The sequence below is a fragment of the Phyllopteryx taeniolatus genome, chromosome 14, assembly GCF_024500385.1.
Source record: "Phyllopteryx taeniolatus isolate TA_2022b chromosome 14, UOR_Ptae_1.2, whole genome shotgun sequence".
NCBI classification, from domain to species: Eukaryota; Metazoa; Chordata; class Actinopteri; order Syngnathiformes; family Syngnathidae; genus Phyllopteryx; species Phyllopteryx taeniolatus.
In genome coordinates, this window is record NC_084515.1 from 10,183,003 (window position 1) to 10,208,784 (window position 25,782).

The 25,782-nt window shown below is 39.4% G+C and overlaps 3 protein-coding genes across 4 annotated transcripts; all 3 read right to left on the minus strand.

Annotated features, from left to right (window-relative positions):
- Positions 1-1,497: 1,497 nt before the first annotated feature.
- On the minus strand, positions 1,498-12,941 carry plk3 (polo-like kinase 3 (Drosophila)). The gene is made up of 15 exons (XM_061797342.1): positions 12,574-12,941; positions 11,041-11,148; positions 10,849-10,965; positions 10,547-10,676; positions 10,302-10,389; positions 9,852-9,947; positions 8,501-8,699; positions 7,251-7,377; positions 6,966-7,081; positions 5,967-6,087; positions 5,769-5,852; positions 5,342-5,504; positions 5,132-5,261; positions 4,940-5,050; positions 1,498-3,183 (listed from the first exon to the last, which is right to left on the minus strand). Exons 1-15 carry the CDS (start codon positions 12,793-12,795, stop codon positions 2,989-2,991), a joined length of 2,007 nt encoding a protein of 668 aa, XP_061653326.1. The 5' UTR covers positions 12,796-12,941; the 3' UTR covers positions 1,498-2,988.
- A 1,031-nt stretch (positions 12,942-13,972) lies between these two features.
- cacybp (calcyclin binding protein) lies at positions 13,973-17,578 on the minus strand. Of its 2 annotated transcripts, none has more exons than XM_061797345.1 (6): positions 17,419-17,578; positions 16,375-16,585; positions 16,192-16,288; positions 15,081-15,180; positions 14,812-14,906; positions 13,973-14,716 (listed from the first exon to the last, which is right to left on the minus strand). In XM_061797345.1, exons 1-6 carry the CDS (start codon positions 17,434-17,436, stop codon positions 14,551-14,553), a joined length of 687 nt encoding a protein of 228 aa, XP_061653329.1. In that variant the 5' UTR covers positions 17,437-17,578; the 3' UTR covers positions 13,973-14,550. The 2 variants fall into 2 exon arrangements, with proteins under 2 accessions (XP_061653329.1, XP_061653327.1); XM_061797343.1 differs by having other exon boundaries at positions 16,375-16,588; positions 17,419-17,570.
- Positions 17,579-18,425: 847 nt separating this feature from the next.
- Positions 18,426-21,381, minus strand: mrps14 (mitochondrial ribosomal protein S14). The gene is made up of 3 exons (XM_061797346.1): positions 21,258-21,381; positions 19,310-19,474; positions 18,426-18,753 (listed from the first exon to the last, which is right to left on the minus strand). The coding sequence occupies exons 1-3, from the start codon at positions 21,324-21,326 to the stop codon at positions 18,571-18,573; spliced, it is 417 nt and encodes a 138-aa protein (XP_061653330.1). The 5' UTR covers positions 21,327-21,381; the 3' UTR covers positions 18,426-18,570.
- Positions 21,382-25,782: the final 4,401 nt, after the last annotated feature.

Below are 25,782 nucleotides of genomic sequence, written 5' to 3' on the forward strand. Positions count from 1 at the left end.
TTTACTGAACTTTTGTTACGTTGCTTTATTTCAAGTTACTTTATGATACATTGCTCTGCTATACTGTGCTTTGCTTTAATCCAAGGTAATTTAATTTACTTTGCTTCATGTCAAGTTAGTTTATAACACTTTTAATTTTATTTTGTTAACTTCACTTTACTTCATTACCTTATATCACTTTACATTATATTACTTTGCTTTTCTTGACTTCACTTTGCTTTATTTAACTTTACTTTGTTTCTTTATCTTCACTTTCCTTTACATCTAGTTACCTTTGATCATTATGTTGTCTTGCTTTACTTTGTTACTTTACCTCGCATTAGTTCAAGTTACTTGATACAACTTTACATGAGATGCTTCACTTTGTATTATTTTAATGTGGTTGGGCACATACAATGGGTAGATTTCCTACTTGCATGAATGCATGTTATTATATTTTTATTCCTGTATCCACTATTGCTACTGAAGCGATGCAAATTTCCCCAGTGTAGGACTAATAAACATTATCCCATTGTATTTCCTTGCCTTCACTTTGCTTTGCTAAACTTCAAGTTGCTTCACTTGACTTTGCCTTATGTCAAGTTCATTTTACTTCTCTTTACTTCACTTTATGTCATTACTTTTTTGTTTCAGTGAATTGCTTTGCTTTATGTCATGTTTGAAATTATTTTTCACGTAACTTTGCTTGACATTATTTGATGTTCCAGCTTAGGACATACATTTGTTAATTTTGTTTCCCCTTTTCTCGTGTTATAGAGAACACAGCAAATTTCAGATGTTTTTATGCACTTTCAACACCTGACAAGTGAGCGACAAAATGAGTTTCATTTTCATGACGACACAAAAAAATCCAACACAAACATGAGCTTTCATACCCAGAATCTGCATACATTTCGTCACCAAGCAAAGAAGACATTTTACACATCCTATGACCGATTATCACTCGACTATTCCGAAATAACTTCTTGATTTTGTTCCGCTATGGAATTAAGTCACATTTACCAACTTGAAATTGCTTTCTTATCACATTGGTTATAGTATATTTGAAGACGTCAAATCAGCACATTTCTGCTGCAAGCTCCAAGCACAGCAGCTTCCAGAGCTTGTTGCCCCAGTTTTACTCCTCAAGTACGAGTGAGTGCCATCTTTCACAGTCCTCTTTTTTTAGAAACACCTGTATATTAATTTTTAGCAATATTGCAACAAATTATTACATCTAATTATATATTAAAGCGGTTTCCTGAGAAACTAATTGGATTTCATACAAAGCCTGCGCTGGGTTGAAAGTATAAAATACTCAAATTTAATTTAGCAGTCAAATATTCCCAAGTAAATTCTTGTTTCTGAGTTAACCAAAAATTAAGGCACAAGTTAATACTGAACTGGTATACTCACTGTCAATTGAGCATTAATATAATTTTTAATCATCAGAGACCATACATTTTCTTTTCAATAAACTTTATTTCTGTCCCATTACCCCCCCTCCCCCATACAATACCTACAAAAAGTGTGAGCGGAATTGAACATTTCCTTGTGTCAAGACCATACATATTACACAATAAATAAAAAAACCCAAAACATAAATAAATAAATTAACATGACATTTTGTGCCAGAAAAATAAACTTCTGAATTGGCAGACTTGTTTCTGAAAACATGACATTTTTATGAGACATTTTGCATTCCAGGTCACAGCTTTGAGGATACAACTCTTGGGTAAGAAACTCAATGCAAATCAATTGAGGGTCACAGTACGACGAGTACAATGTTTTCTTCTTGCTGGAGATTATACATTGACGAGAGCGGGTTCATTTTAAAAGCTTATAGCAGGTAGTGACAGTGTAGTGCTGTTGGACGTGCTTTTGAACTTTGAAGAGCAAAAAGCACACACAAACCATGACAAAGCCCTCAGCTTGACATTCGCAAAAGCAGCTCGTTATTGCACTATACACAGATCCCTCAGAAAGGCACTTATCACCCCCTCCCTCCCTCGTCTCCTCTCCTCATTTCATTTCCCGGACCGGCTGTCTGCTTTACCAGAACGTGGGCGCATGCGCGCACGCGCGCGCACACACACACACACACACACTCCTACGTGTCAATTTAAAACTCATTTCTAAAAATCAGACAAAAGTAAACAGGCCTTTTGGTATAGAGTTAAAATCAAATAAAATCAGTGATGGTTTATATATTATATATATAAAAAAAAATTACCAATGAATTTACAAAAAAAAAAATGAAAAAAAATAAAATAAAAAATAAAAAAAAGTGCATCATTGTGTTGCTCCCACAGCCCCTTAAAGTACTCCGTGTACCATGTCAGTGAACGCCACGAACAAAATAGGTGACAATGAGGCAGAAGAAGCAAAGACTCTCTCTGAACCTCACCGCCCAAATATGGCCAGGAATGTCAAGTGTGCGTGTGAGGTAAGTGAAGATCATAGTGTGATCTACTGCTGGCTCGTGTCTTTTTGTTCAAATTGAAAACAAAAATAAACACGTGCACCAGTGTCCACAGGTCAGGAAGCAGCCAAGCAGGCAGAAGAGTCCACCACCGTGTGTTCGACCAATACAAGTTGCAAATTAAAGTGTTTAGTTACCATGGGCACACCACACCTGGCACAAATGTCAACTATGAGGCAGAAAGCAGCAGGCTCAATTGGCACCATCCAACCAAGAAGATAAATCAGTGGTGGGTTTTTTTTCCCTTTTTTTTTTTATTTTATTTTTTTTCCCTCTTTTTAGGCATCTATCATGGAGTGTCCAATCATTAGATTTTGCCAAACAAACTTTGGACAGGCACGAACGCTGGAGGCCAACGCATCATCTGATCAAATCAGCGGGAATACCAGCAGCTGCCTCAAGAGGCCCATTATGGCACTGCAAAACACTCAACCAATCAAAAGGGCACCAGTCACTGAGCCTCTAAAGATGTCACAGTTAGCCAGTCAGTTTTTTTTTTTTTTTTTTTCCCCTCCCCCCGTTCTCCCTTAGGCATCAGCATGGTGCTGCAGGAGATGGAGCACATATCGGAGGCGGTGTCGCAGCTCCGTTGTGCAGCCCATCTCTCTGACCATGCTGAGAAGGTACGTGTAGGAGACGCGCTCACAGCTGATATAAGTCAGCAGGTACGAGTCCGAAGACTTGGACAGGATGATCTTGGTGTGGTCTGTGTAGAAGTTCACCTGGAGCGAAGGAAGAAGAAAGCAATGAACAATTCATCCACAATGAATTTAAGCAGTACACAGTTATTCAATTTCCCTTGTTGAAAAATAAAGGGGAGCAACAAATTCATAGTCCTAGACAATGTGTATCACTTTTTTGTTTCCCCCCCCCCCCCCAATGGGCAATCAAATGATAAAGCAACTGATTGTCAATGGTGTGAAAAGGTGTGTTGCTTCCATTTATAAAAACAAACATCTAATTTGGGATAATGTCATCAGGTGGCACTGTACTATGTTGTATAATTGGAGAGTTATGCTGCATCATGATCATGTCACTATTTACTGAACATAGCTGATGCAGGTGTGATCCTCTTGTAGAATGGCAAGTCTAATTAAAGTTTAACAATAAAAACTGTACAGCAGCTACCTGAATGCAACTGTGCAAACGTTCTGTATCATTTTTAGTCCAAACAAGAAATTTTTTTTATTGAAAAATTGACTTAATGGCTCGTATGAGTGCCTGTTCACCCATCAAGTGTGAAATTAAACAATCAGGTAACACTTTTGTTATCTGCCCATTTCCAAAAATCATTTATTGTTAGTCAGTGATGATTTCACACAAGTGCGATTCATTAGCAGGCTGGACACATGAGGGACTCTCAGTCTCTCTACAAGTCTCCAGATTTGCTTTTAAAAACAAAACTTGCTAGACGGGTTGGAAAACTTTCCAAATATAACCGCTAAGTTGGCAACATGGAGTGGCTGCTTGGTTCATCCCAGTTGTCATGATAACAAAAGTTGCATTTGCCATTTTTCTTTTACATGACAAATATCCAACCAAAACAGAATGATTACAACCAGTGTGACAAATCTGAAGAATTTCAGGGACCTTTTATTGAACACTCCTCAGAATTCTTAATTGTGGAAAAAAAATATATACAACTCCAATTCCAATAAAGTTGGGACGTTGTGTTTAAAAATAATGATTTGCAAATCATGTTCAATCTATATTTAATTGAATACACTACAAAGAAGATATTTAATGTTTCTTTTCTTTTTTTTTTTAAATCTTTTTTATGAGCGCCCCTGCTTATTTCAGCAAGACGATGCCAAACCACATTCTGCACGTTACAACAGTGTGGCTTCGTAGTAAAAGAGTGCGGGTACTAGACTGGCCTGCCTGCAGTCCAGACCCGTCTCCCATTGAAAATGTGTGGCGCGTTATGAAGCGTAAAATACGACAACGGAGACCCCGGACTGTTGAACAGCTGAAGCTGGACATCAAGCAACAATGGGAAAGAATTCCACCTACAAAGCTTCAACAATTAGTGTCCTCAGTTCCCAAACGTTTATTGAATGTTGTTAAAAGAAAAGGTGATGTAACACAGTGGTAAACATGACCCTGTCCCAGCTTTTTTGGAATGTGTTGCAGCCATAAAATTCCAAGTTAATGATTATTTGCTAAAAACAAAGTTTATCAGTTTGAACATTAAAGGTCTTGTCTTTGTAGTGTATTCAATTAAATATAGGTTGAACATGATTTGCAAATCATTGTATTCCGTTTTTATGTTCAACACAAAGTCCCAAGTTCATTGGAATTGGGGTTGTATATAATTGGACTGTCTCTTTTAAAGAGATGCCACATTCCTCACAGAAGGAGAAGCAGAACTCTATTTCTGACAGCCAAGTTGTAATATAATACAATTATTTGAGAGTTAACATTTTACATTTCACTGTATTCCAATAGTTGAGAAATAAGTGACAATCATGTACTAACCTGCAAAGTTCCATTGTTGAAGAGCATGACAAGCGCGTGGTCTGTCTTCACCCACTGCAGCAGCAGAGGAGGAGGACCAGAAACTTGCTCATGACAGTGAATATCACCACCCTGTTGGTTTAAAAAAAGTCAAAACTGACTCCTCTGTAAATATGCATTTTATTTCAGTCCCCTCACCCCATTTGCTCGTACCTCCATTAGATTTTGTTCCATGTAGTTAGCCATGAGCTCTACAATTTGTTTCTGGCTCCGAAGCTGCTCAGGTAGAGAGCTGGCAGGGAAGCTAAAGTGCTTGTTGTTGGTCAAGCAGTAGTGGACCGTCCTGGGTGATCACAACAGCAAACCGTAAACGTTTGGATTTATTGACTCTCAATAGAGACGTTGACGAGGCTTTCTACTCACTTGCGTTGGTCACAGAGGCAGAGATGCGTTCCCTCATTGAAGAGCACGCCGATGCTTTGGTCTGAAAGCTGGTAGCCAAAACCGTATTTGTTGGAATAGTCCACCCATTTAGTGACCCATAGGAAGGACTGGGGCCTGGACAGGCACGGTGGGTTTCTAGTGGCTGCGGAAACAGTCATGGTATATAGAAAAGGGGAAAAAGTGCAATCAAACAAGCACGTTCCCCATCAGAGCTTTACACAAAAGCTACAAGGCATTAATCCAAGTCTCTTAAATCCATTCGAGTCAGAAGATATTCTAGGTTTAAAGAGCTTAGACGATCAGGCTCATTCAACTGCAACCACGCCGATTCCATGTAAATACTATATGATACAACACAAAGTAAAGCAGCACCAAGCATCTCGTCCACATCTCAAACAATGCACACCTGTAGGCATGGTGGCCAAGCAGCCATTGAGAACCTTCATGGCCGATTCAGCCACAGCGGAGGGAGTGACAACATCCTCACAAGCTGGAGAGAGAGAAAAAAATACAATAAGTGAATTGTGTTAGTAATTAGTGAAATAATAACCCCCCCACCCCAAAAAAAAAAAAACGACAACAAAAAAGTATAACGAGAGCCTACGTTCAGAGCTGCTGGCCATGGTGCCCTTGAAGGAGCGCGAGATTGACTTCCTAGATTCCTCCTCGGCGGGGGTCTGCTCCAGAGGCACCGAGCTGACCAGCTGACCGCCGGGTGAGGGGACCTGAGGAGAGCGAGTTAGGATCATTGAGAAAAACATCCTTGACCTCAAATGTATGACCACACATTCAGCCTGAGGCTACAGAGTTTCAACTTTTCAACAAACTCCTTAAAACCCTTCTATTTTACACCATTATCTACAACACAAACAAATTAATGCATTGTGATAGTTGCACTAAGTATACATTTTCTACTGCTAAAGCTGGATTAGCAGTGAATGGCGCTCAGGTGACAATTCGTATTATATGCTATCAGGTGTATGAAAAGCCATTTCAACATTTAACAGCTAGTTGACCGAATGTTGCTGATATCTGTAATTCAGTTTTGCCTAGTCACAAAGAACATTTCAGATAACTACATTCTCTTATCCACATGTCATTGCATCTTGTAATGTCATTAATTCATTTTCTGATATTACCAACAGAATTGCAGGTGTAACTATTTTGAGATATCTAAAATTTGATTCTGACTGATCATAATTGCTTGCTGTACAATTTGGACAAGCGTCATGGCAGCTAAAACAGAAAAACATGGAATCTGATATTCTCAGATCAGAATTGGCTCTCTTACAAATCTGGAGGAAAATCTGATTGGTATCGGGTATCTCACAGTATGGTCCAAATATCCTACATTAGACATATGGCCAGCATTAAATTAACTAAATAATTGCAGACACCGGCCAATGGAGTAATACAGCAGTCAGCCCAGGACAACTAAATGCTAGTTTAAAAAAAATAAAATAAAATTGTATTATGTACATATTGTACATTGTGTAAACAGAGCCATATCAGATATGCATCACTTTAAAACGTACAGGGAAATACAGTCAAACATCTCAGATGTTAAATTCAACCTTCTCCTGAAGAGTGAAAACAGACGTACCTCATTTGGGCCCACAGTTTTGTAGCTGATCTGGCGGTTGATGGAGCATTTGACGATGCCGGACACCAGCTTGGAAATCTCTGTCTCCTCTTTCTCCTCACAAGGCGACTTCTCCACTGCAACATGAGTCATACCCATAAAATTAAACTTGTAAAACAAAGCCACACGCTTGAGCTTAGCCCTCATTAACCAACCATTCCCTTGAGGCAGAAGCAGCCTCGCAAGATGACCAGCGCTCTATAATTACTGTACAGGTATGCGAATGAGATTGGCACTTCTGCTTACCTTTTGGTTTTTTCTTGCCAAAGAGGCTCTTGGCCATTTTGGTGAAGAATTTCTTGGCCGGGCTGGGGGGATGGAGCTCGGGCACCATCACGCAGCTGTTGGGGGGAAGTCTGTCTGGAGTGAAACCCTGCAGGGCACAGCAGACAAAAGAGTTACGACACCAGGATGACAGTTGTGCTTCTAAGTTAGGCGCTTCTCCTCCTGAACTCTGACCTCTAGTACCAAAAAAGGACCATTACACACCAATATATTTAGTATAAATGACAATGTAAGCGTAATTGTCAGTGCAATGATGTAAATACATTTATATCCTACAATACTTGCAGGAGTCCTTATCAGGTGCAATAATCTACATTTATATATTCCGTAAGTGCTACATGCAACAGTTGTACTTGTCAGTACCGTTATCGTGGGACTGTTGACCATTCACAGTTTGTTATCCTACCCCCCTAAAATGTTTGATTCTGCTAACATCTTATGTTCAACATTCCAGACAATTTCAATTGATTCACAAAATTCCAGACAGCCAGGCTACTTTTCACAGTCCCAAAAATTCCACTTTTCTCAGAATTCCCACATATTTCACCCCAAAAAAAACAAAGAAAACATTCAAGTGAATGAGACCGTAAGAAAAGTTCGAACCTTCCAATTCCAAATGAAAATTGTTCAGCTCATTCTGAACATTTTAGGAACCCATTTACCACATTCCAATCATTCCAAACTCCACACTTTTCACAGCAGGCTTCTCAAATTCGCCACACAAGGCAATCCCCAAATCAAGAGATTTTAAATATTTACCTCCCTTCCACATTCTTAACCGATTCAACGCAGTCCAACTGCTTAAATCATTCAGGACATATTGTAAACTATTACCATTGCCCAAATTCCAAATTGTTCCATTAAATCCCCCAATTAAGAGAGATTTGACATTTAGTTCCTCCTTCCACATTTGACCAGTTCAAATTATTCCAACTTCAAGTCTCACATTCCAACAGTTCAATCAATTCCACAGCATTTTATTTCACCATTCCGATGCAATTTCTACAGAAACCGCATTCTTTAGCTACCTACGCAATTCATTTAGAAACTCCTGCCTACTCTGGAATGTTTACATTGTTTCCCCCACACCCTTTTACTTATTTATGCCCATACTTTTTTTCATGCTAAGGTAAGTAACTGTGCCACTCAACTCCCTTAAATTCCCCACAGGGATTTAAAAAGAAGACAAAAAATAAATGCATCTGAATTACTTTGGTGAAGAATTCATGGTTGAGGATTTGATCCAGAGTGAGTCTGTCACTGGGGTTTTTCTGCAGGATGCTTGAGATGAGTTTCTGCGCGGCGGGCGACAGCCCAGAGGGCAGGTTGTACCGAACTTCCTTGATGCATTTGTAGGTCTCTTTCAGGTCAAGAGTCTCAAAGGGTGGGTTGCCGCACATCAGCGTGTACCTGAATAAGAAATACGGCAAGGTAAGCAATGTCATGACTCAGAACAAACATGCTAACGGATTTGGCCAAGGGTGTGCAAACCTTCCCCTCAAATACAGAAAAGTCAAAGGATGCAAAGGCCACTTTGACATTCTGACTTAAAATTTATTAAACACTAAAAGTCAATCCCCCAAGCAATTATTTATTAGTTCTTTCTAGAAACTCCAAAAGCACAGCTTTTTGTTAAAAAGGTAAGGCAAATCTTGTTGAGGATTTTTTTCCAGCACAAGAGTCACATTTCCACATTCAGAACCAAACCATGGGCAATCTATAAAAAGCAGACAATTTTTAAAGCCGTTATTTGAGGTTCAGTAATGCGATATGTTCGCAAATCAGAACAGAACTATTTTTGCTCCTGATGCACATTTATTCACTCTTAAGAGAAATGTTACTATTTTAGTTCTATACACAGTGGTGCCTTGACTTGAGTTTAAATCCTGCCAGGAAACACGCTCGTCAATCAAAAATCTGTGTTTTAATAAGAAAAATAGAACTACAATACTGCAATTTATAAAAACATTGAGTAATAGCAAAATGTTAAATGTTGTGCATCACGACAATTCAATGGGGTTCGTGTCGCCCCTCGGTTGCGCCTTGGCAACCGAGGGGCAGTATACTACTTTGACGCACTACACAGATTTGATGATATAGAAGACAGTCGCAACTAAGCGGCAATAAAATTAGCTGATGATACAGAATATATACCCGTGAGTATTGTTGTATACGTTACTGACAAACTGCTGCTTGAGCTGTTCGCTGCCACCATGGCTAGCACTCGGAAATCAAATTCAAACAAGCTCTGTAAAAAACGAATTTATTATTAGTAGTAGTAGTAGTATTTGTCAGGGGTGTTGCGCAACTCAACTTTTGACACCCACACATTTTAACAGGGTTTCAAATTGCCCCCCAGGCCATAGTTTAGATACTTCTAGATTGCCAGGTACATTGTGTCCTCATTTCACAATTGACTGAGGATGTTGGCCACTCATGTTCTAGCTTGCTCAAGACCACATCAGTAGAAGTCTTCCCACACCGAACGACTAGGGACGCAAAGCCCCAAAGGCAGACACAAACATGCCAGTTTACACATGACTGCCAAATCAGTTTACTTACATAACACATCCAAGGGACCAAACGTCTGACTCTGTGCCATGGCCCTGCCTGTTGAGCACCTCAGGGGCCAAGTAGTTGGGGGTTCCACAGATGGTTCTAAGAGGGATACAGAGGAGATTCAATTAAACATTGCCATCCTTTAGGGGCCATGCAAAATGATCTTGATGCAATGGTATTCCACGGCAAAGTGTAAAACCTCTGGCGCAACTAGGCTTTCAGTGCTACATTCAACTGCCACTTGAAAACCGGTTTCGTTGGGTGATCGTTGCATGATTGCGCACATTACACAAGCACAGAAAAAAATGCCAAGTGCGGAACGGCTTTTAGTAAACTGAACACCTTGAACCAGAAACGCAAGGTTGTAAATGCAATGTGTCCCAGTGGACAGGATTTCTCATTAATTCTATTCCATAATCTGATGAAAAAGTACTTGTGCGCAAACAAACATACTTTTTCCTCTGCTCAACAGTCTCTAGCTTGGCAGCGAGGCCAAAGTCTCCCAGTCGCAGCTCCATGTTTTCATTCACAAAGAAGTTGCCTAAAAAAAAAAAATACAAAAAAAAGCATTTTTTCCAAGTCAGCATTCCACAGCCCAGCCAAAGTCACAGCAGATCCTTTGGATGATTTCATGCACGTTCGCAACATTCCCATCATACTATCCGCCCCCGCCCCGCCCGCTGCTGCTGCTGTCATACCTAGTTTGAGATCTCTGTGCAGGATGCCTCTGCTGTGGAGGTACTTGAGGCCTGATATAATCTGTCTGAGGTAATATCGCACTTCGGGCTCCGTCAGCGTGTGTCTCGCCTTCCAAATGTGCGCCAGCGACTGTGGGGGTGGGAGGGGGGGGATTGGTTGGGGGGTGTGAAAGAGGAAGCAATGAGCCAACCTCTGTAACCTTCAGAGAGATGACAATGACTTGCTCATGACTGCCTTGGACTGACGCTAGCTGCCAGGTATAAGAGTTTAATCAGACCACTCATTCCGGAGAACTCCTCACCTTACGACTGCAGAGCTCAAGAAATATGTAGATGTTATCGTGGTCCTCGAAATGATGAGAGAACTTCACCACGTGCTTGTGCGACAGGGTTTTGTGCAGCTCGATCTCATTGGTGATCTACGATAAAAGGAAATGATGAGCGCTCCAATTTGTGCTGCATGATATACACAGACTGTGCGTCCCTGCCTATACCTTCTCCCTCTGGTGCGGTTTGGACACCCTGCTCTGTGGAATCACCTTGACGGCGTACATTTTGTTGCTCGACAGGTCCGTCATCTCGTAGCACCGTGCAAAACCACCCTTGAGGAGAAAAATGGAGGCGATCAGATTGGCATTCCTCGAAATTACATGCATAACATCAATGCAGGGGTGGGGAATGCACGCACACACACACTCCTCCATTTCACCTATAAGTTCTCATTTACAAGTGACTCAAGACACTACTGTGCACATTTTCTACTTTACTGAGGAAATTATGAGCTGTCCAGACAATAACTCAGAGGGGGGAAAAAGTGATGTGTACCTCTCTTAACACCTCTCTTTTGTGACAAAAGTCTTTGAAGCAATTTTCATACTTTAAAACAAGGCTAAAAACTCAGCAGCTGCAAGAGAATCTGTTTTTTTCTAAAATTATTTAATAGCTGAGCTTCTGTCAATTTGTTTATTTTCTCAAGAGGGAACAATCTATCATCATCCAATGCCTAGTATTTGGAATTTTACAGAAGATGGATGGAAGAATGTCTTGACTAGGATTCCATCGTTTTTATTTAGGTTTTGGACATTATCGTTTCAGTGATTTTAAAAATATTTTGAGCAGGTATAGCATCCAAGTCATGAATTTGGCATAACACCAATATATAATAAAGTGATTCTTGCATCATATTTGTTAGTAGGGACCCTGTATTCATCCCACACAGGATGAATATAGTATCTATCTAACCATGGCTGAAATGGCCACCTCCAGGTTACATTACAGGGCTTTTTAAAAGATCAGTTGAGTCAAACGGCATCCAAAACTAGCCTTGGGGAGGAAAATGAAAGTGATCAGATTTCAACTGGCCAAAATAACATGGATAACCTGAATGCAGGTGTGTGGAATCCACATAGACAGTTCCATTTAACCTATAGTTTCTCATAAAGATTAACTGGTGCACCACATGAAACCGAGGAGTGAAATGGCCACCCCTCGGCTTGATTACATGGCAGTTTAAGCATCGCTTGAGTCAAAAGATATTTTAACAAAAAATAAAAATAATTAATTTAAAAAATGAAAATCATTTTTTAGCCTCGGTCGTTGTGCCTGAAGCATCCTTTTTTTTTGTGTCATGTGCAATGCATCCGATGCACCACAGACATATGAAGGCAGAGAGGCAGGCAGGGAAGCCGGGCTGCTGCATTCTCATTAACCGTGAAATTGGCGTTGGTCGGCGGCTCTGCGGCATATCACAACACAGACATGACTCGGCAGCTGGGACCAGTGACGCGCAACCTGTTGGCTTGGGTGTGGATATTGATTTCAAAAAAATACAACTAAATTATAATATATATATTTTTATAGGTGCGCCGTAGCGTGACGTTGTATTTAAAAAAAACGAGCATATTTCGTAAAAATCGACACACGTTGCTGTACTGATTAGACACACCTGCAACGCAGCCTCATTTAATTTCGCCCACACCCGCAACACGCTAACGACACACATGCGAAGGAATACATTATTTATGCACCTTTCCCAAAAGCTTCCCTTTACTGTACGACCGTCCCGTCCTCGCGTCGGTGACCACCTGCGCCAGCTCAGTTTTCCCGGGGTCCGACTTGGCGCGGCCGGCTTTGGCCACCGGGGCCCCGGCTTGCTGCGCTCCGTCGGCGGAGGGCTTCTTGGGCAAATCCGCATTCGCGGCGTGGCACGACAGGCGCGGCGGCGCCGCCGTGAAACAACCGATATCCATTTAGGGCGGCGGCGTCAAACAAAACACACACGGAAAAAGAAATCTCGTTGTACTCCTATATTGAGAAGACGCTCGTGTGTTTCTGGAAGAAACCGGTCGCCTCAAAACAGCGAATCCATCTGGCATGTCCGAGAAGAACGCCCCAAAACTTCTAAATATATACGCGGTTTGTGACGTCACGCCACAGGGGGTGTGGTTAAATGGAGAGTGCGGCCACATGTGCCAATAAAAACGGAAGTGAAATGTGAATGAAAAAAACGTGATTTTAATGCATTATTGAGTGAATCTTTACTTTGTATTATTATTATTAATTTTATTATTCCGCCGAGTTTTCTCCTTCGCCATCCGATTCACTCCGTTCCAACTTCGACATGTTCGAAAAATTCACGCGACGCGTGCCAAAACTCATCTAAGCCGCAACATTTTCACATTACCCACAATTCCACATTTTACACCCAAATAATTCCCATTCATTCCCAATGGCACTTTCAACAAAATACTTTCACGTCATTCTCTTTCACTTTTAAAACATTCAGCTCATTCAGAACATCTTGAAAACACATTCCCGTATTACCCACATTCCACATTTTACACCCACATTTCACATATTATTTTAAAACATGCACATTCTCCCCCATTCTACTCTATTCTGCCTTGTTCCCCCCTTCTTTCACTTTTCTTCACCAATTCAAACCATTCCACTTACTACGTTTTCCACACTACCCACATTCTGCACTGTGCAACACCCGCATTTTAGCCACAATAAGACAAATTCTTCATTTTTAGCTACAGTTTCCTTATTTCTCAACCGATTCCCACCATTCCAACTTCTACGTGTTCAGCTCATTCAAGCGCATTATTTCAATCAGCATTGCAGCATTCGCGCGGAATTTCTCCAGGAATTGCACCTTCTAGTTATTATTATTGTTTTTTTAATTTAATAATTTAAAAAAAGTCCCAACATACATCCAAATTATTCACTTTAAACTAAGGACTCTGCCTAATTGTGCTCTGGAAACATGACTAACAGCACCAACAGGCGACCATCTCTTTTGAAAGTGGCTTCTCCAGGCTGAGTCATTGTCTCGCTTGATAAAACAAATGTAAAATGATTGTTTTGGCTTTTAAGTGAAATACAGTCAATGGCTCGTTATCAAATAACACACACAAAAACCAATTGTTTAAAGTGTTACATAAAATGGATGGATGAAAATTTTTATTTCTGAGAACTGCATAACTGACTAGAATGGTGTGGTCTAGCAATCCTTCAAATAAAGATAACCACATAGGAAAAATAATGACCCCAAAAAAAGTATACAAATAACAGTACGGTGTTAAAAAAATAACTCATTTTAGGGAAAAAAACAAAAAACAAAAAACAAAAAGAGCCACACCATAATCCATTTATGGAATGACAACAAAATAAAGGATGTAGCTGGCACTCTGTTTTTGGTACGCATACATGTCAATACATTTTCAAATACAAGTCTTCTTGTATATTTTGTACTGGACAGAAATAACATTTTCCGAACATGTGGTTTTGGGCCAAGCTAAACACGAAACATGCTCAACATGGGAGATGACACCCTAGTAGTAGTGGTTGTATTTTTGTTTCTTTAAATCAATGGAGAGCATATAGCAGGCATCCAGGGTTTATACATTATTGTACTGGCAGGAACCTCATTTGTACATTGAACATGATGGGAAACAATCATCTCTCATGTAGTCCTGCTATGAAGGAATGGCGATTGCAGTTCAAAAATCCATCATGCCGTCTTCTCCTCTTATCTTCTTCTCCTGGGATTCCGACCAAGCTTTGTTGATGGTTCTCTTCATCTCATCGTCACCCTCCGAGTAGATCTTCTTCAACATGCTCATCAGGCCCTCGCTGGGATCTGCGTTGTCATCGACTTTGGGCTTACTGACGGGCGACAGGAAGAAATGTACAAGAAACGGAGAGTTAGTTGTGTTTAAAATCATCGCAACAGAGCCTGTCAAAAAAAGACGACGTCTTACTCTTTTTCCTTAGACTCTTTATCCACTGTGGTGAGGCACTCCCATTTCTTGGCCACCTGCTTCTTGCACATGATCACAACCATGTCTGTTTTTATCTGAGGAGTGCAGGACAAGGCTTTTAAAGACATTGGGCCTCATTCCCAATACACCAAAAATCGGTGGGACTCCTCATAATCGAGTAAATAAAAATCCAACAAAACTATTTGAGGAAATAGGTCGATGTGTTCCATGTTAAAGATTTGGCATTTGTAATAAGTAGTGTTTGTCACCTTGGTGCTGCTGTTCTGATCATCAATTGGATACAACAGATTGAGGACAGTCATCTGGTGATTCTTCCCATCAAGCTCCTTCACCAGCACAGAAAATGACCTGTAGCAGTACAATAAGGAATAAGAATGTTTGATTTGCAAGTGTTAAGTTTATTAAAAAAAAAAAAAAAAAAAAAAAAAAAGAAGTTGGCACGACTGGTTAGCACATCTGCCTCACAGTTCTGGGGACTGGGGTTCAAATCCGGCCTCGCCTGTGTGGAGTTTGCATGTTCTCCACGTGCCTGGGTGGGTTTTCTCCAGGCACTCCGGTTTCCTCCCACCTCCCAAAAACATGCGTGGTATGTTGATTGAGGTTTCTAAATTGCCCGTGGGTGTGAATGTGAGTGCGAATGGTTGTTTGTTTCTATTTGCCCTGCGATTGGCTGGCAACCAGTTCAGGGTGTAGCCCGCCTCCCGCCCGAAGATAGCTGGGATAGGTTCCAGCAGCCCGCGACCCTAGTGAGGAGAAGCGGCTCAGAAAATGGATGGATGGATAGTTAAAAAGAAAGAAAGGGGGGTCCTCAGTTTTTTTTCCTTTTGTTTTTTGCTGGCAACATAATCTGAATTCAGATAGAAAGCGCCATAGTCTATCAAATTCTTTCTGAAATGCAATTAGATGCCACAAGAGCGCGCCAAAGCCTGGACGATATAGGAGAGAAGTCAAGTAGTGATAGGGAAAGTGATACTTGTTTGGCAGGAATCTTTCTCGCTCCCTATTTTAGAACCCCTTCCGCTGCTTTTGTCAGCACTCACATCATCAATGAATACAAGGGAACCAATTCCATTGGCAATCATAAATGCCCACGCCATGACACTACCACCATAATGCTTCACCGATAAGGTGGACAAGTTGCTCTTTGGCTCTTATGTCCATAGGATGTTGTTCCAGAAGTGTAAAGGCATTTTCCTACTCTAATCTGGCCTTCCTGTTTTTAGGTGAAGCATGAAGTCTGGGAGGCATTTTGAATTATGTACAAATTTCAGGGTACATCGCCATGGTAAACATAGAACTACGTCATAAACCGAGGAGCCGCTGTCAATAATTATGGGTGTCATGGAACATGGTACATACCTTTCTGAAAAATTGACTTCCACTTTCTCGGATGGATTCTTGTGCACATTTTTCAACGTGAGGTAAATTTTGACAAACTTCTCTGACTGGTCCCACGCTGCATTGGATGGAAACACACATCAAACACTTGGTAGATTGTAATTGAAGAGAAACATGATAAGCAGTGTATGATGCACATCATACCGTAGTTGGTGATCTTGACCGTGTACGTCGCCTTGGAGGACGGCACAGGGTCGGCCTGTCTCCGGGCTTGTTGCTCTTTCTGCTGACGTTTGTCAGCGATCTCTTTTTCAACCTTCTTCTGCTCTTGCTTGAGCAGCTCCTGCACTCTCTTCCTCTCTGCCTTCTCCACCAGAGACCCTAGCTCCAGCAAGTCAGCCTCCAGCTGGTTGATCTGCTTCCAGGGAATTCATTCTTAGATGTTATGTCAAAACTCCACAATTAACATTTTATACACATTTTTATACTTTGGTTGGTTGCTTAATGATTCCATTCAACTATCAACCGACCAACTAAATAAACCATGGCACGTATTTAAACATTAGAAAAAAATCGGCACACCACCAAACAAACATTTCACTAAAAGCATATATAGAACTGAAATAATAATATTCGCAGTTCTACTGTATTGTATTGCATTGCATTGTTTCTACTCTGGGATAGGTTCCAGATCACCTGCACGAATCTAAAGAGGAACTACGGATAGATGCATTAGGTTTCTAAACAGTTTTAATGCATCTCAAAGTGGGTCATTAAAATGTGAAGAAGAAAAAAATAGCATATGTAGAAATACCGAAGAAGATGGGCTGGTCGGCTTTACATTCAGTTCTAGTTGTTCCAGAATGTTCTACATGCAGAATGTTCGACTAAATTCCGGTCAAGCTCGCTGTTTTCAGGCGACTGCTTTCGATAGAACTCATATTTTACTCATGCAGCGGGGAAACTAAATTGTCACGGTTAAAATATTTACACAGTAAAGCTCGTATTACATAAAAAAAAGCACAAATACAAAGAGCATAATCTCGGAGGGATTAAAAATAAATTCAAAATTGTACCCAAAAAAAAATAAAAATAAGAGCATTTAAAATATTCCATATTCAACTAAATTAGGTACTCTACCTAGCATGTGTAGCAGTAGTTTCATTTTAACCGTAGAAGGCAAGATAGCGGACATGAGTGTACATGTACCGTAGATTTAAGTTAAGTAGATGACAACATTTTACGTACCTGCTCTGTTAGATCCATTCAGACTTCAATGTTGATTTATTTTATATAACAATGCTGACTTATTCGTGCTATGTTAGACTCCGCAAGTCATGTGCCTTCGCAGTGCTGCTCTCTTCGTCGACGCCTCCTTCAGCGGGGGTTCGAGAGGGTGAGTAAGCTACCGCCACTCATCGGACGAACATGGTATGACAGGACTTTTTTTTTTTTTTTTGTCCCTCATGCTGAAGGGAAATATTTGTTTTTCCAACAACCACATAATTGGGATCATTACACTAAAACAATTTCTTTGCAATAATTAAAGTTTACTCACTGGTGTTCACAGAGCACATTTATGGATACCTAACAAGATAGGTAGGTTATTTCCTGAATATTTTGCAATGATTTTATACAGTACATACTACCGGCATATATAGTTATAGTATGCCTATTTTTACCTCTCATTTCGCATTGTTCAAATTGGACTGCAGAATGTGACTTTATTATTACCACATTTCATTATTTTAATCTGTACCACAATTAGACCATTTATTACTTACCACATAGAGTGGAAATAAAGTCTACACACCCCTGTTCAAATGCCAGGTTTTCGTGATATTAAAAACCGAGATCAAGATATCATAAATTTTGCCATCATTAATGTGACCTATAACTTCTTCAACTCAATTGGGGGGAAGAATAAAATAAACTGAGAAAACGTGGTTGACAAGTGTGCGCATCATCCTTTAACAGGGGATGTGGCCGTTCAGAAGTTATCATCAATTAATCAGACAAAATGATATCCACACATTTTTGAATTAAAAATATTTTTAAAAGCAATACAAACAATTTACATTTGTATGTATTAATGCTGTATTGAGAATGTCACATTCTTGATTAAATCCTTAAATATGGAGTCATGTATACTATTACTTACTGGATAGTGGGGACAAATCCCAGATTGCACATGACAACAAATCCAGACTTTGTTGGTATCAGATATGAACCAAAGTAAGCTCTCCTGCACACAATTTACAATACAAGAAACTTTATTTTTTTGTCATGATCCATTCCTTGAAGGCGTTCAGATGACTGCAAAATGTCAAAACCAGTCGCAGATTGACTGTCACACTTGACACCGTCAATGCCACTTAAACCACTGGCCGTTCTCCGGAGTCACCACCTGGCCCTGAGGACGCCGGACATTTGGTTGTGGTCGGCTAGGTGACGAAAGACAATCCGGCTGAGCCGCCACCTGCGCTTCACTCCCCGCGGCCGGGAGGTCATCACGCACCTGTTGCGTATCCTCACGGGACACGAGTCTCGCGGCAACGCTGCAATTTCTTTATCTGCCAACTCCTGGAAAATGTATAAAGGACATTTCAAGTATTAAGATAGAAATGACGGTGTAATAGTAATCTGTTAGCCACGATCATATAAGTTGCACTTCACATTTTATTTGAAGATGTGGCAATTTGTAACAATATATCTGATGTTTAGTTCACCAAAGATCAAATTGACCACACAACTGGAATCGTAAATAGAATGTGGCAGTTTGGCGATGGAAGTGCTGCCTCCGCCAGTGAAAATGTAATCACTTTATTTGAGGATATAGTTACAATAACCAGTGGTCTCCACTGGTTAATGTAACTATGCAAGCACCATTAATTTTCTGTCTGGACGCAGAAGGGTGAACATCTGCTGATAACTGATAACAGCAGTTATTTATTTTTACACTTGCAATACAGTTACAGTTTTAGTTATGGGTTACGAGCATGGTCATGGAATGAATTAAATTCACAAGTCAAGGCACAACTGTAATATTATTCCCCAGTAGAAAAGATGACTCTGTTTTCACACTTCTTCCCAAAATGTTGTCCGACAAGACCAGTGGAAATGTTGTTGCATTGCGTACCTGGAGCTCTTTTGGTAAGATGGTGTTCTTCCTCAGCGAGTTGATCCGCAGCCGCTCGTCAGCGTAGTCAAAAGCCATCTGTCTTCTCTTGACATCTCTCAGCATCCTCCAGTCGACATAATAACCCCTTACTTGCTCCGCAGCACCCCAGCAGACCCTCAGTGCCTGCACAGTGTGCAGCTCGTTATCAATAGACCAGTTTTGTCCCATAAAAAAGGAGCATACAGTTCTGAACACCAAAGATTGCGCACCAACAGAAATCTCTGAGATTATTATCATAATCGATATCTTCTCATAGCATGCTATAGTATAAAATATTCTTTGACATTTTTCTCTAAAACAAACTTTTTTTCTCAAAATATTACTCAAAAACATTTTTTTAAATCTTATCTAAAAGAAAATAACTTAATTCCTCTAATATTAATTTAATCTTCAAAATATACAATTTTGTGTAATTTGATTTATGAACATTTTCTTTTCTCCCCCCAAATTTTTTTTTACTCGAAAATGTACAATTTAATTCTTATAATCTGAGGGCTTTAATAAAAAATGACTTTTTAAATGTACGTTATTTCCCGAAAATATTATATTATCATATTGTCGTAATCTTACACCTTTAATCTTATATATACTTTTTTATTCCCCAAAAATACAAAGCTTTATTCTTTATTTTTTTATTCTCATAATGACTTTTTAAATCAAGAAAAAATGACAACTTTTACTTAAAAATGTATAACATTATCATCATCGTAATATGACTTGAACCTAAAAAACAACGTAAACTCACAAAAATATACAACCTTTCTCCCCTAAAATAAGACTATTCCCATAATATTCAGACTTCAATCTTGAAAATATATAATTTTTTATCTAAAAAATATAAAACTTTACTCTTGTAATATGACTTTAGTGTAAAAAAAAAAAAAGACTTTAAATAACAAAAACATACATGTTTTCAAATGACCCCTAATCTTGAAAATATACAACTTCCTATCTCAAAAGTATAACACTTTCTTGAAAATATTTTTATCCCCTCAAAAATGAATGTTTTTTTTTACCAATGAAAATATTATACTAAGAGACTTGATTCTCTTAATATTGGGATTTTAATTTTGAAATTGAAAATAGAGATGTATAATATACTTTTTTTTCAGGAAAATATTTGAGTATTAATGTTGTACTGCGATTTAAAAAAAGTGTTAGCCTGATAGTGTAGTTGCTTAAGTCATATTCGGGAAAGAAAAAGAAAAAGAAAACACACACACACACACACCTATTAGCAAACACATTGATATTTTCTATTGCGTTTGTAAAAGTAAATAAAAAAAAAGCGAAATTATGCTATTAGGCTAATGATATAAACTTTCCCACTGAAAACGTGACTTTTGCCTCATAATATTTAGACTAATCTGACAAATATACAACTTTATTTCTTCATGTATATCTGACTTTTATATCGCAAGAATATCTCAAATTATTCTCGTAGGATTACATTTTAATCTCGGGCTGTAATGATATATTTCTTTCTTTTCAGTGCGGCCCTAAAAGACATTTGTGCACACATTTGTCGTTGCAAAAAGGAGTACACACACCAATGCAAGTCGAGCAAAGCTACATTTTAGATTAAACTATTTTAAGTCACAAGAGAGCGCAACCACGGGCAAGTCGAATAATTTACTGTCCACTGAGAAACTGATCAAAAGCTTACTTTTCAAAAGTTATGAATGTATACATTTGTATCGAACACGCAGTGTCGCATTAGATGAGCTAGTTTTGTAATAACATGACAAGACCTCTGCCCGGTTAGCTCAGTAGCTTAGTTTACAATTAGCGTCCCGACGCTTGTTCTCGTGTAATTGTTGTTGTTTTCTGCACTCCTACGCATCAGACCGCAGCATAACGTTCAAACGAAATTTAAAAAAACAATTGTTAATTTAAGGTACAATACCTGCTTGGGAGCACACAAACTGTTATAAAGGACACCGAAGCCCAGTCGTGCAACGACGGAAGCCGCCATGTTGACATAAATCTCTTGAAGCTGAGTTTAGAAGGTTAAAGCAGGATGTCGCCGCCTATCGACCAGGAGGGTGAATGAACATTCAAGATGTTCTCATATGCACAAATAAATTCTATTGAATGTGGAGGAAACAGTCTAATTTCCTATTTGATAGCAATGCTGTAAAAATATTCCGTTACATTTTAAAGTCTCTTGATAAGAGCAAGGAAACGTCCATACGCTTAAACATTTCGCTAAAAAATGAATAAAATAAAATAAAAGTTGTCTCACAGATTATAATTTAAACTGTAATGAGTTGACATAACTGAATGTGATTTAAATAAGAAGTCAATTTTCAGCCTTGAATTAACTTGACAAAATTCATTTTCACAACCACAGGGTGGCAGTCAGTATCCATCGAAAGTAACAGTGGTTGAGAGCGCCTCAAAAATATCATACCAATTTTTTTCCTCCGGGGACACGTGATTTTTCAAAACAGACAGAGGGACCAGGTCAATCTTCTATGAGGTTAAAACATGTATTGCTAAAATAGTTTATTTAGATTTCAAAATAGCGATTCAATTGCATTTTAAGTGTAATAATTTACTTTTAAGTAATTAACCAAATATTTCATTTAAAAACATTAACTTTGTATATTTAAAATTGTAAATTTTACTTTTTTTCTTTTGACATTTAATATTTATTTAGCATACAACAAAATACGAAAGAAAGAAGAAGAAGAAGAAAATTAAATGAAAAATTAATAATTAGACTTTTATCAAACACTTTTTTTGGGGGGGTGGGACTAAATTAATGCAACTTGATAGACTGTGCAATGACAATGAATATTGTAATTCAAATTTTGGCATACTTTACACAACCCTTAATTTGACAAAATTACTCATTACAACCATAGGCTGGCAGTGGGCACCTATCAAAATAAACACGTGTGGAGCTCTGCAAAACCATCTTGGGCAAACCTTTGGGCTCAAAAGTGTAATTGCGGCTTGGTGAGTGTGATGAAGTGCTGCCACCCGTGAAAATGCAGTCAGTGGCTTTATGGTGGGGGATATGGTTAAATTTGCCAGTAGTGGCTTTGTGCAAGCGCCATTCACTTGCAGTCTGGATGTGGATAGGTGTGCATCTCCTCTGTGGTCTGATAACACTACAAAAAGTCTCTGAATATTTAGGACAGTGGTCCCAGATGGACCAGAAAAAAAAAAAAAAAAACAGCTCAAATTTGTAAATGGCCCAAGGCATAATTTGTCCCCACTTTGTAGACCCTCTTATTAAAAAAAGAAAAGAAAAAAAACAGTAAGTATACACTGTACATCATATAGCCCCACCTTTTTTTCTTTTTCTTCTTTATACTCGATGAAACAATTTAAAACAGCAACAGATCCCATTAAGATTTCCATAATTATGCTGGTGCTGTGATGTATGAGGAATAACTAAATATTAACACATGACAAACAGCAGTTGGTGGCTTCCTCCATAAACACACAGAATATAAAATAGGCTTGAAAAGCTCTGTACAGGCCTCTGGGCATTGAATTCACTGATAAACTAAATGTGGAGGAGCACAGTGGATAGTGGCTAGCACGTCTGCCTCACAGTTCTGAGGTTTGGGGTTCGGATTTCTTATGCTGAGTTTGCATGTTTTCCCCGTTCTTTGTCCGGCTTCCACATTCTCCAAAACAATGCGCATTGTCCATATGTCCACGTGAATAGTTGTTTGTCTATATGTGTCTTGCCATTGGATGGCGACGATTCTAGTCTAGTGTCAAAATATATAGACCCACTGATATGTCTGTTTTCCTCTGTACAGCTCTACATATAAAACCACATCACTCACTTTACATTTATAAGTAGTAGGGGTCTAACAATTCGCTTTAGCAACGATTCGATTAGTATCACGATTCATGGTTGCTGATTTGATTCGAGGACGATATAAGTTCATTTAGAACAATACGATGCAAAACGATTCAGTGGCTGGAAAGCCATTCATTAGTTTTTAGCCAAAAATTCATCCAGTGTGACCCGAAATAAATACCTGCATACTAGACAGTGCAGGTGAAATTCCTTAGATTCTTGTTGTTTTCTTGTAAAGGAATTGGGTAAAAAAATTCTGGTCATTAAATATAAAGATTTTCCTGATGTACTTTCCTTTTATGTGTCTTATTGTGTAGAAAACACATATAGTACGTATTTTCTAATGGACTATGAGTCTGCTTAATAAAAGTTGACTGATTGATTGTATTGCTCTGCAATGAATCAAAGGGAAAACAGTAACCTATTGTTATGTATATTATATCACGTATGATTTTACTTTCTGGGCCAGTTTTTTTCTGGAAAAGAGATTTAATAATTGGTGTTAGAATTATGAGTGGGTTCTTGGAAAAATGTCTCCACTGTAAGGGGTTCTTAGCTGGTCCCAAAGTTTGAGAATCACTGTTCTAAACAGTCAAATACTAAAGGCTAGAAACAAAGCACCGTGAGGTTTTCACAAGGAAAATCTTTTAGGAATAGTGTTAACAATACATAGAGAACTAAATAAATGAACAAACCATTGTAGCACAAACGTGAGCCTGGAGCATTCTCTTTTGCCTCCTCCTCATCTGCCATCCGCCAGACAGACCAACATCTTCAAAAGTGCTTAATCACTGCCACCCTTCCCAGTCAACATGTATATTTGACTTCTAAATCCGTCAATGGCAGTGAATGTGTTAAAAAATACATACACATATACTGTGGTGTCTCCTCCATCCACTAGGGGCACTACGGAAAGGCTCATCGTTCCACACTCCGGAGGACTATTGTGGCACGAGCAAAGAAATAAGCATGTTGCACGACTTTCAAACAAATCAACCACAGCCAAACCCTTCCTATTTAAACTCAATGAAATACAGTGGTGCCTTGAGTTGAATCCCTTCTGTGACCACGCTCGTAAATCGAAAAATGTATATCTCAAATCGTCTTTTCCTATTGAAATTCATGCAAATGCCATTAATCCACTTCAGCCTCCCAAAAATGTTGGAATGTGTTTTTAAATGAGGAAAAATAGCACTGTATAATATTTTATTTGATAAAAACAGAGTCACGGCATAATTATATAGACTATAAAGAATTAGAGAGTTTGTACATCATGATTTAATGCTGCAATCCAATGCATTGTGTTCACTCAGGTTTATTATATTTTCAAAATCATATTGAACATTTTGTACATGTCCCTAAAATTGCTGTCCACCCTGTCATTATGGGGTAACTGCCCCTTTAAGAAACTCTCGTTCAGGGGTGTCAAACTCATTTTTAGCACAGGCCACATCGTAGTTATGGTTTCCCTTAGAGGGCCGTTATGAGTGTGAAACCATATAAACGTATAATCGAAATTCAAAATATAGTGTATATGCTAAACAGTACACAGTCAGCTTGCTAACTCAATCATGTTGCTAAGTGATGTTTCACCATGTGCTTATTAAATGTTAGCATTAAGCCAAATATGTCCACCTTGTGAGCAAGCTCACATATTTTCCTGTTTGCATGTACTTTGTCTGCTTACATCCATCCATCCATCCATTTTCTGAGCCGCTTGTCCTCACTAGGGTCGCGGGCGTGCTGGAGCCTATCCCAGCTGTCATCGGGCAGGAGGCGGGGTACACCCTGAACTGGTTGCCAGCCAATCGCAGGGCACATAGAAACTAACAACCATTCGCACTCACAGTCATGCCTACGGGCAATTTAGAGTCTCCAATTAATGCATGTTTTTGGGATGTGGGAGGAAACCGGAGTGCCCGGAGAAAACCCACGCAAGCACGGGGAGAACATGCAAACTCCACACAGGCGGGGCCGGGGATTGAACCCGGGTCCTCAGAACTGTGAGGCTGACGCTCTAACCAGTCGGCCTCCGTGCCGCCTGTCTGCTTACAGTTAATTTATAAAAAAAAAAAAAATAGTGGGAGAGTGACCACTATTTCTAACAGCATAAGGTTTACTTAATACAATGAGGGCACCATATTGTGATATTGATTCATGTTTTTTACCGAATACCTTGAAATAATAATAATGTTGTCTCCACAGTATCAAATGTTCTGCGGCCATCTGGTGAACACGCACGCATGCATGCATGCGTGCATGCGCACAGGCACACACACACAGACGCTGAGTCAGCAGTGGTCGCCGCTACAGTACCTTCCATCCGCGTCCATCTGAATGAACGGGATGCAGCTCATTATTAGTGACCCCACTGACTTGGTTTCCACACCTCAGGAATGTCTGACATTGCCACGAGGCACCGCACACACGCTCAAATGCAGACTCATCTCGAGTTTAGAAGAAAACGCTCACTCAGTCAAAAGGTCACCTCTTTAAAAGTGGTGCAGCAACAGACAAAAACAGACCGCAAATAGGTTTGTTCATCATCTTATAGCAGCAATTAGGGGGTGCAGGGTGGTCAAATTCTGAAGATGATGGAGAGAAA

Excerpts from the sequence above, each read along its gene's own strand:
- cacybp (XM_061797343.1), bottom strand. Across the intron at positions 16,289-16,374 it reads GGTCAAGATCACCAACTACG|CGTGGGACCAGTCAGAGAAG; the intron begins GTATGATGTGCA and ends CATCCAATGCAG. Across the intron at positions 15,181-16,191 it reads GAAGTCAATTTTTCAGAAAG|GTCATTTTCTGTGCTGGTGA; the intron begins GTATGTACCATG and ends GTACTGCTACAG.
- plk3 (XM_061797342.1), bottom strand. The coding sequence starts at position 12,795 with ATGGATATCGGTTGTTTCACGGCGGCGCCGCCGCGCCTGTCGTGCCAC. Across the intron at positions 11,149-12,573 it reads AAGGGAAGCTTTTGGGAAAG|GGTGGTTTTGCACGGTGCTA; the intron begins GTGCATAAATAA and ends TTTCTCCTCAAG. Across the intron at positions 5,262-5,341 it reads TGCCTCTGTGACCAACGCAA|GACGGTCCACTACTGCTTGA; the intron begins GTGAGTAGAAAG and ends GTGATCACCCAG.
- mrps14 (XM_061797346.1), bottom strand. The coding sequence starts at position 21,326 with ATGGCGGCTTCCGTCGTTGCACGACTGGGCTTCGGTGTCCTTTATAAC. Across the intron at positions 19,475-21,257 it reads GTTTGTGTGCTCCCAAGCAG|GCACTGAGGGTCTGCTGGGG; the intron begins GTATTGTACCTT and ends CACACTGTGCAG. Across the intron at positions 18,754-19,309 it reads TCTTACCAAAAGAGCTCCAG|GAGTTGGCAGATAAAGAAAT; the intron begins GTACGCAATGCA and ends TACATTTTCCAG.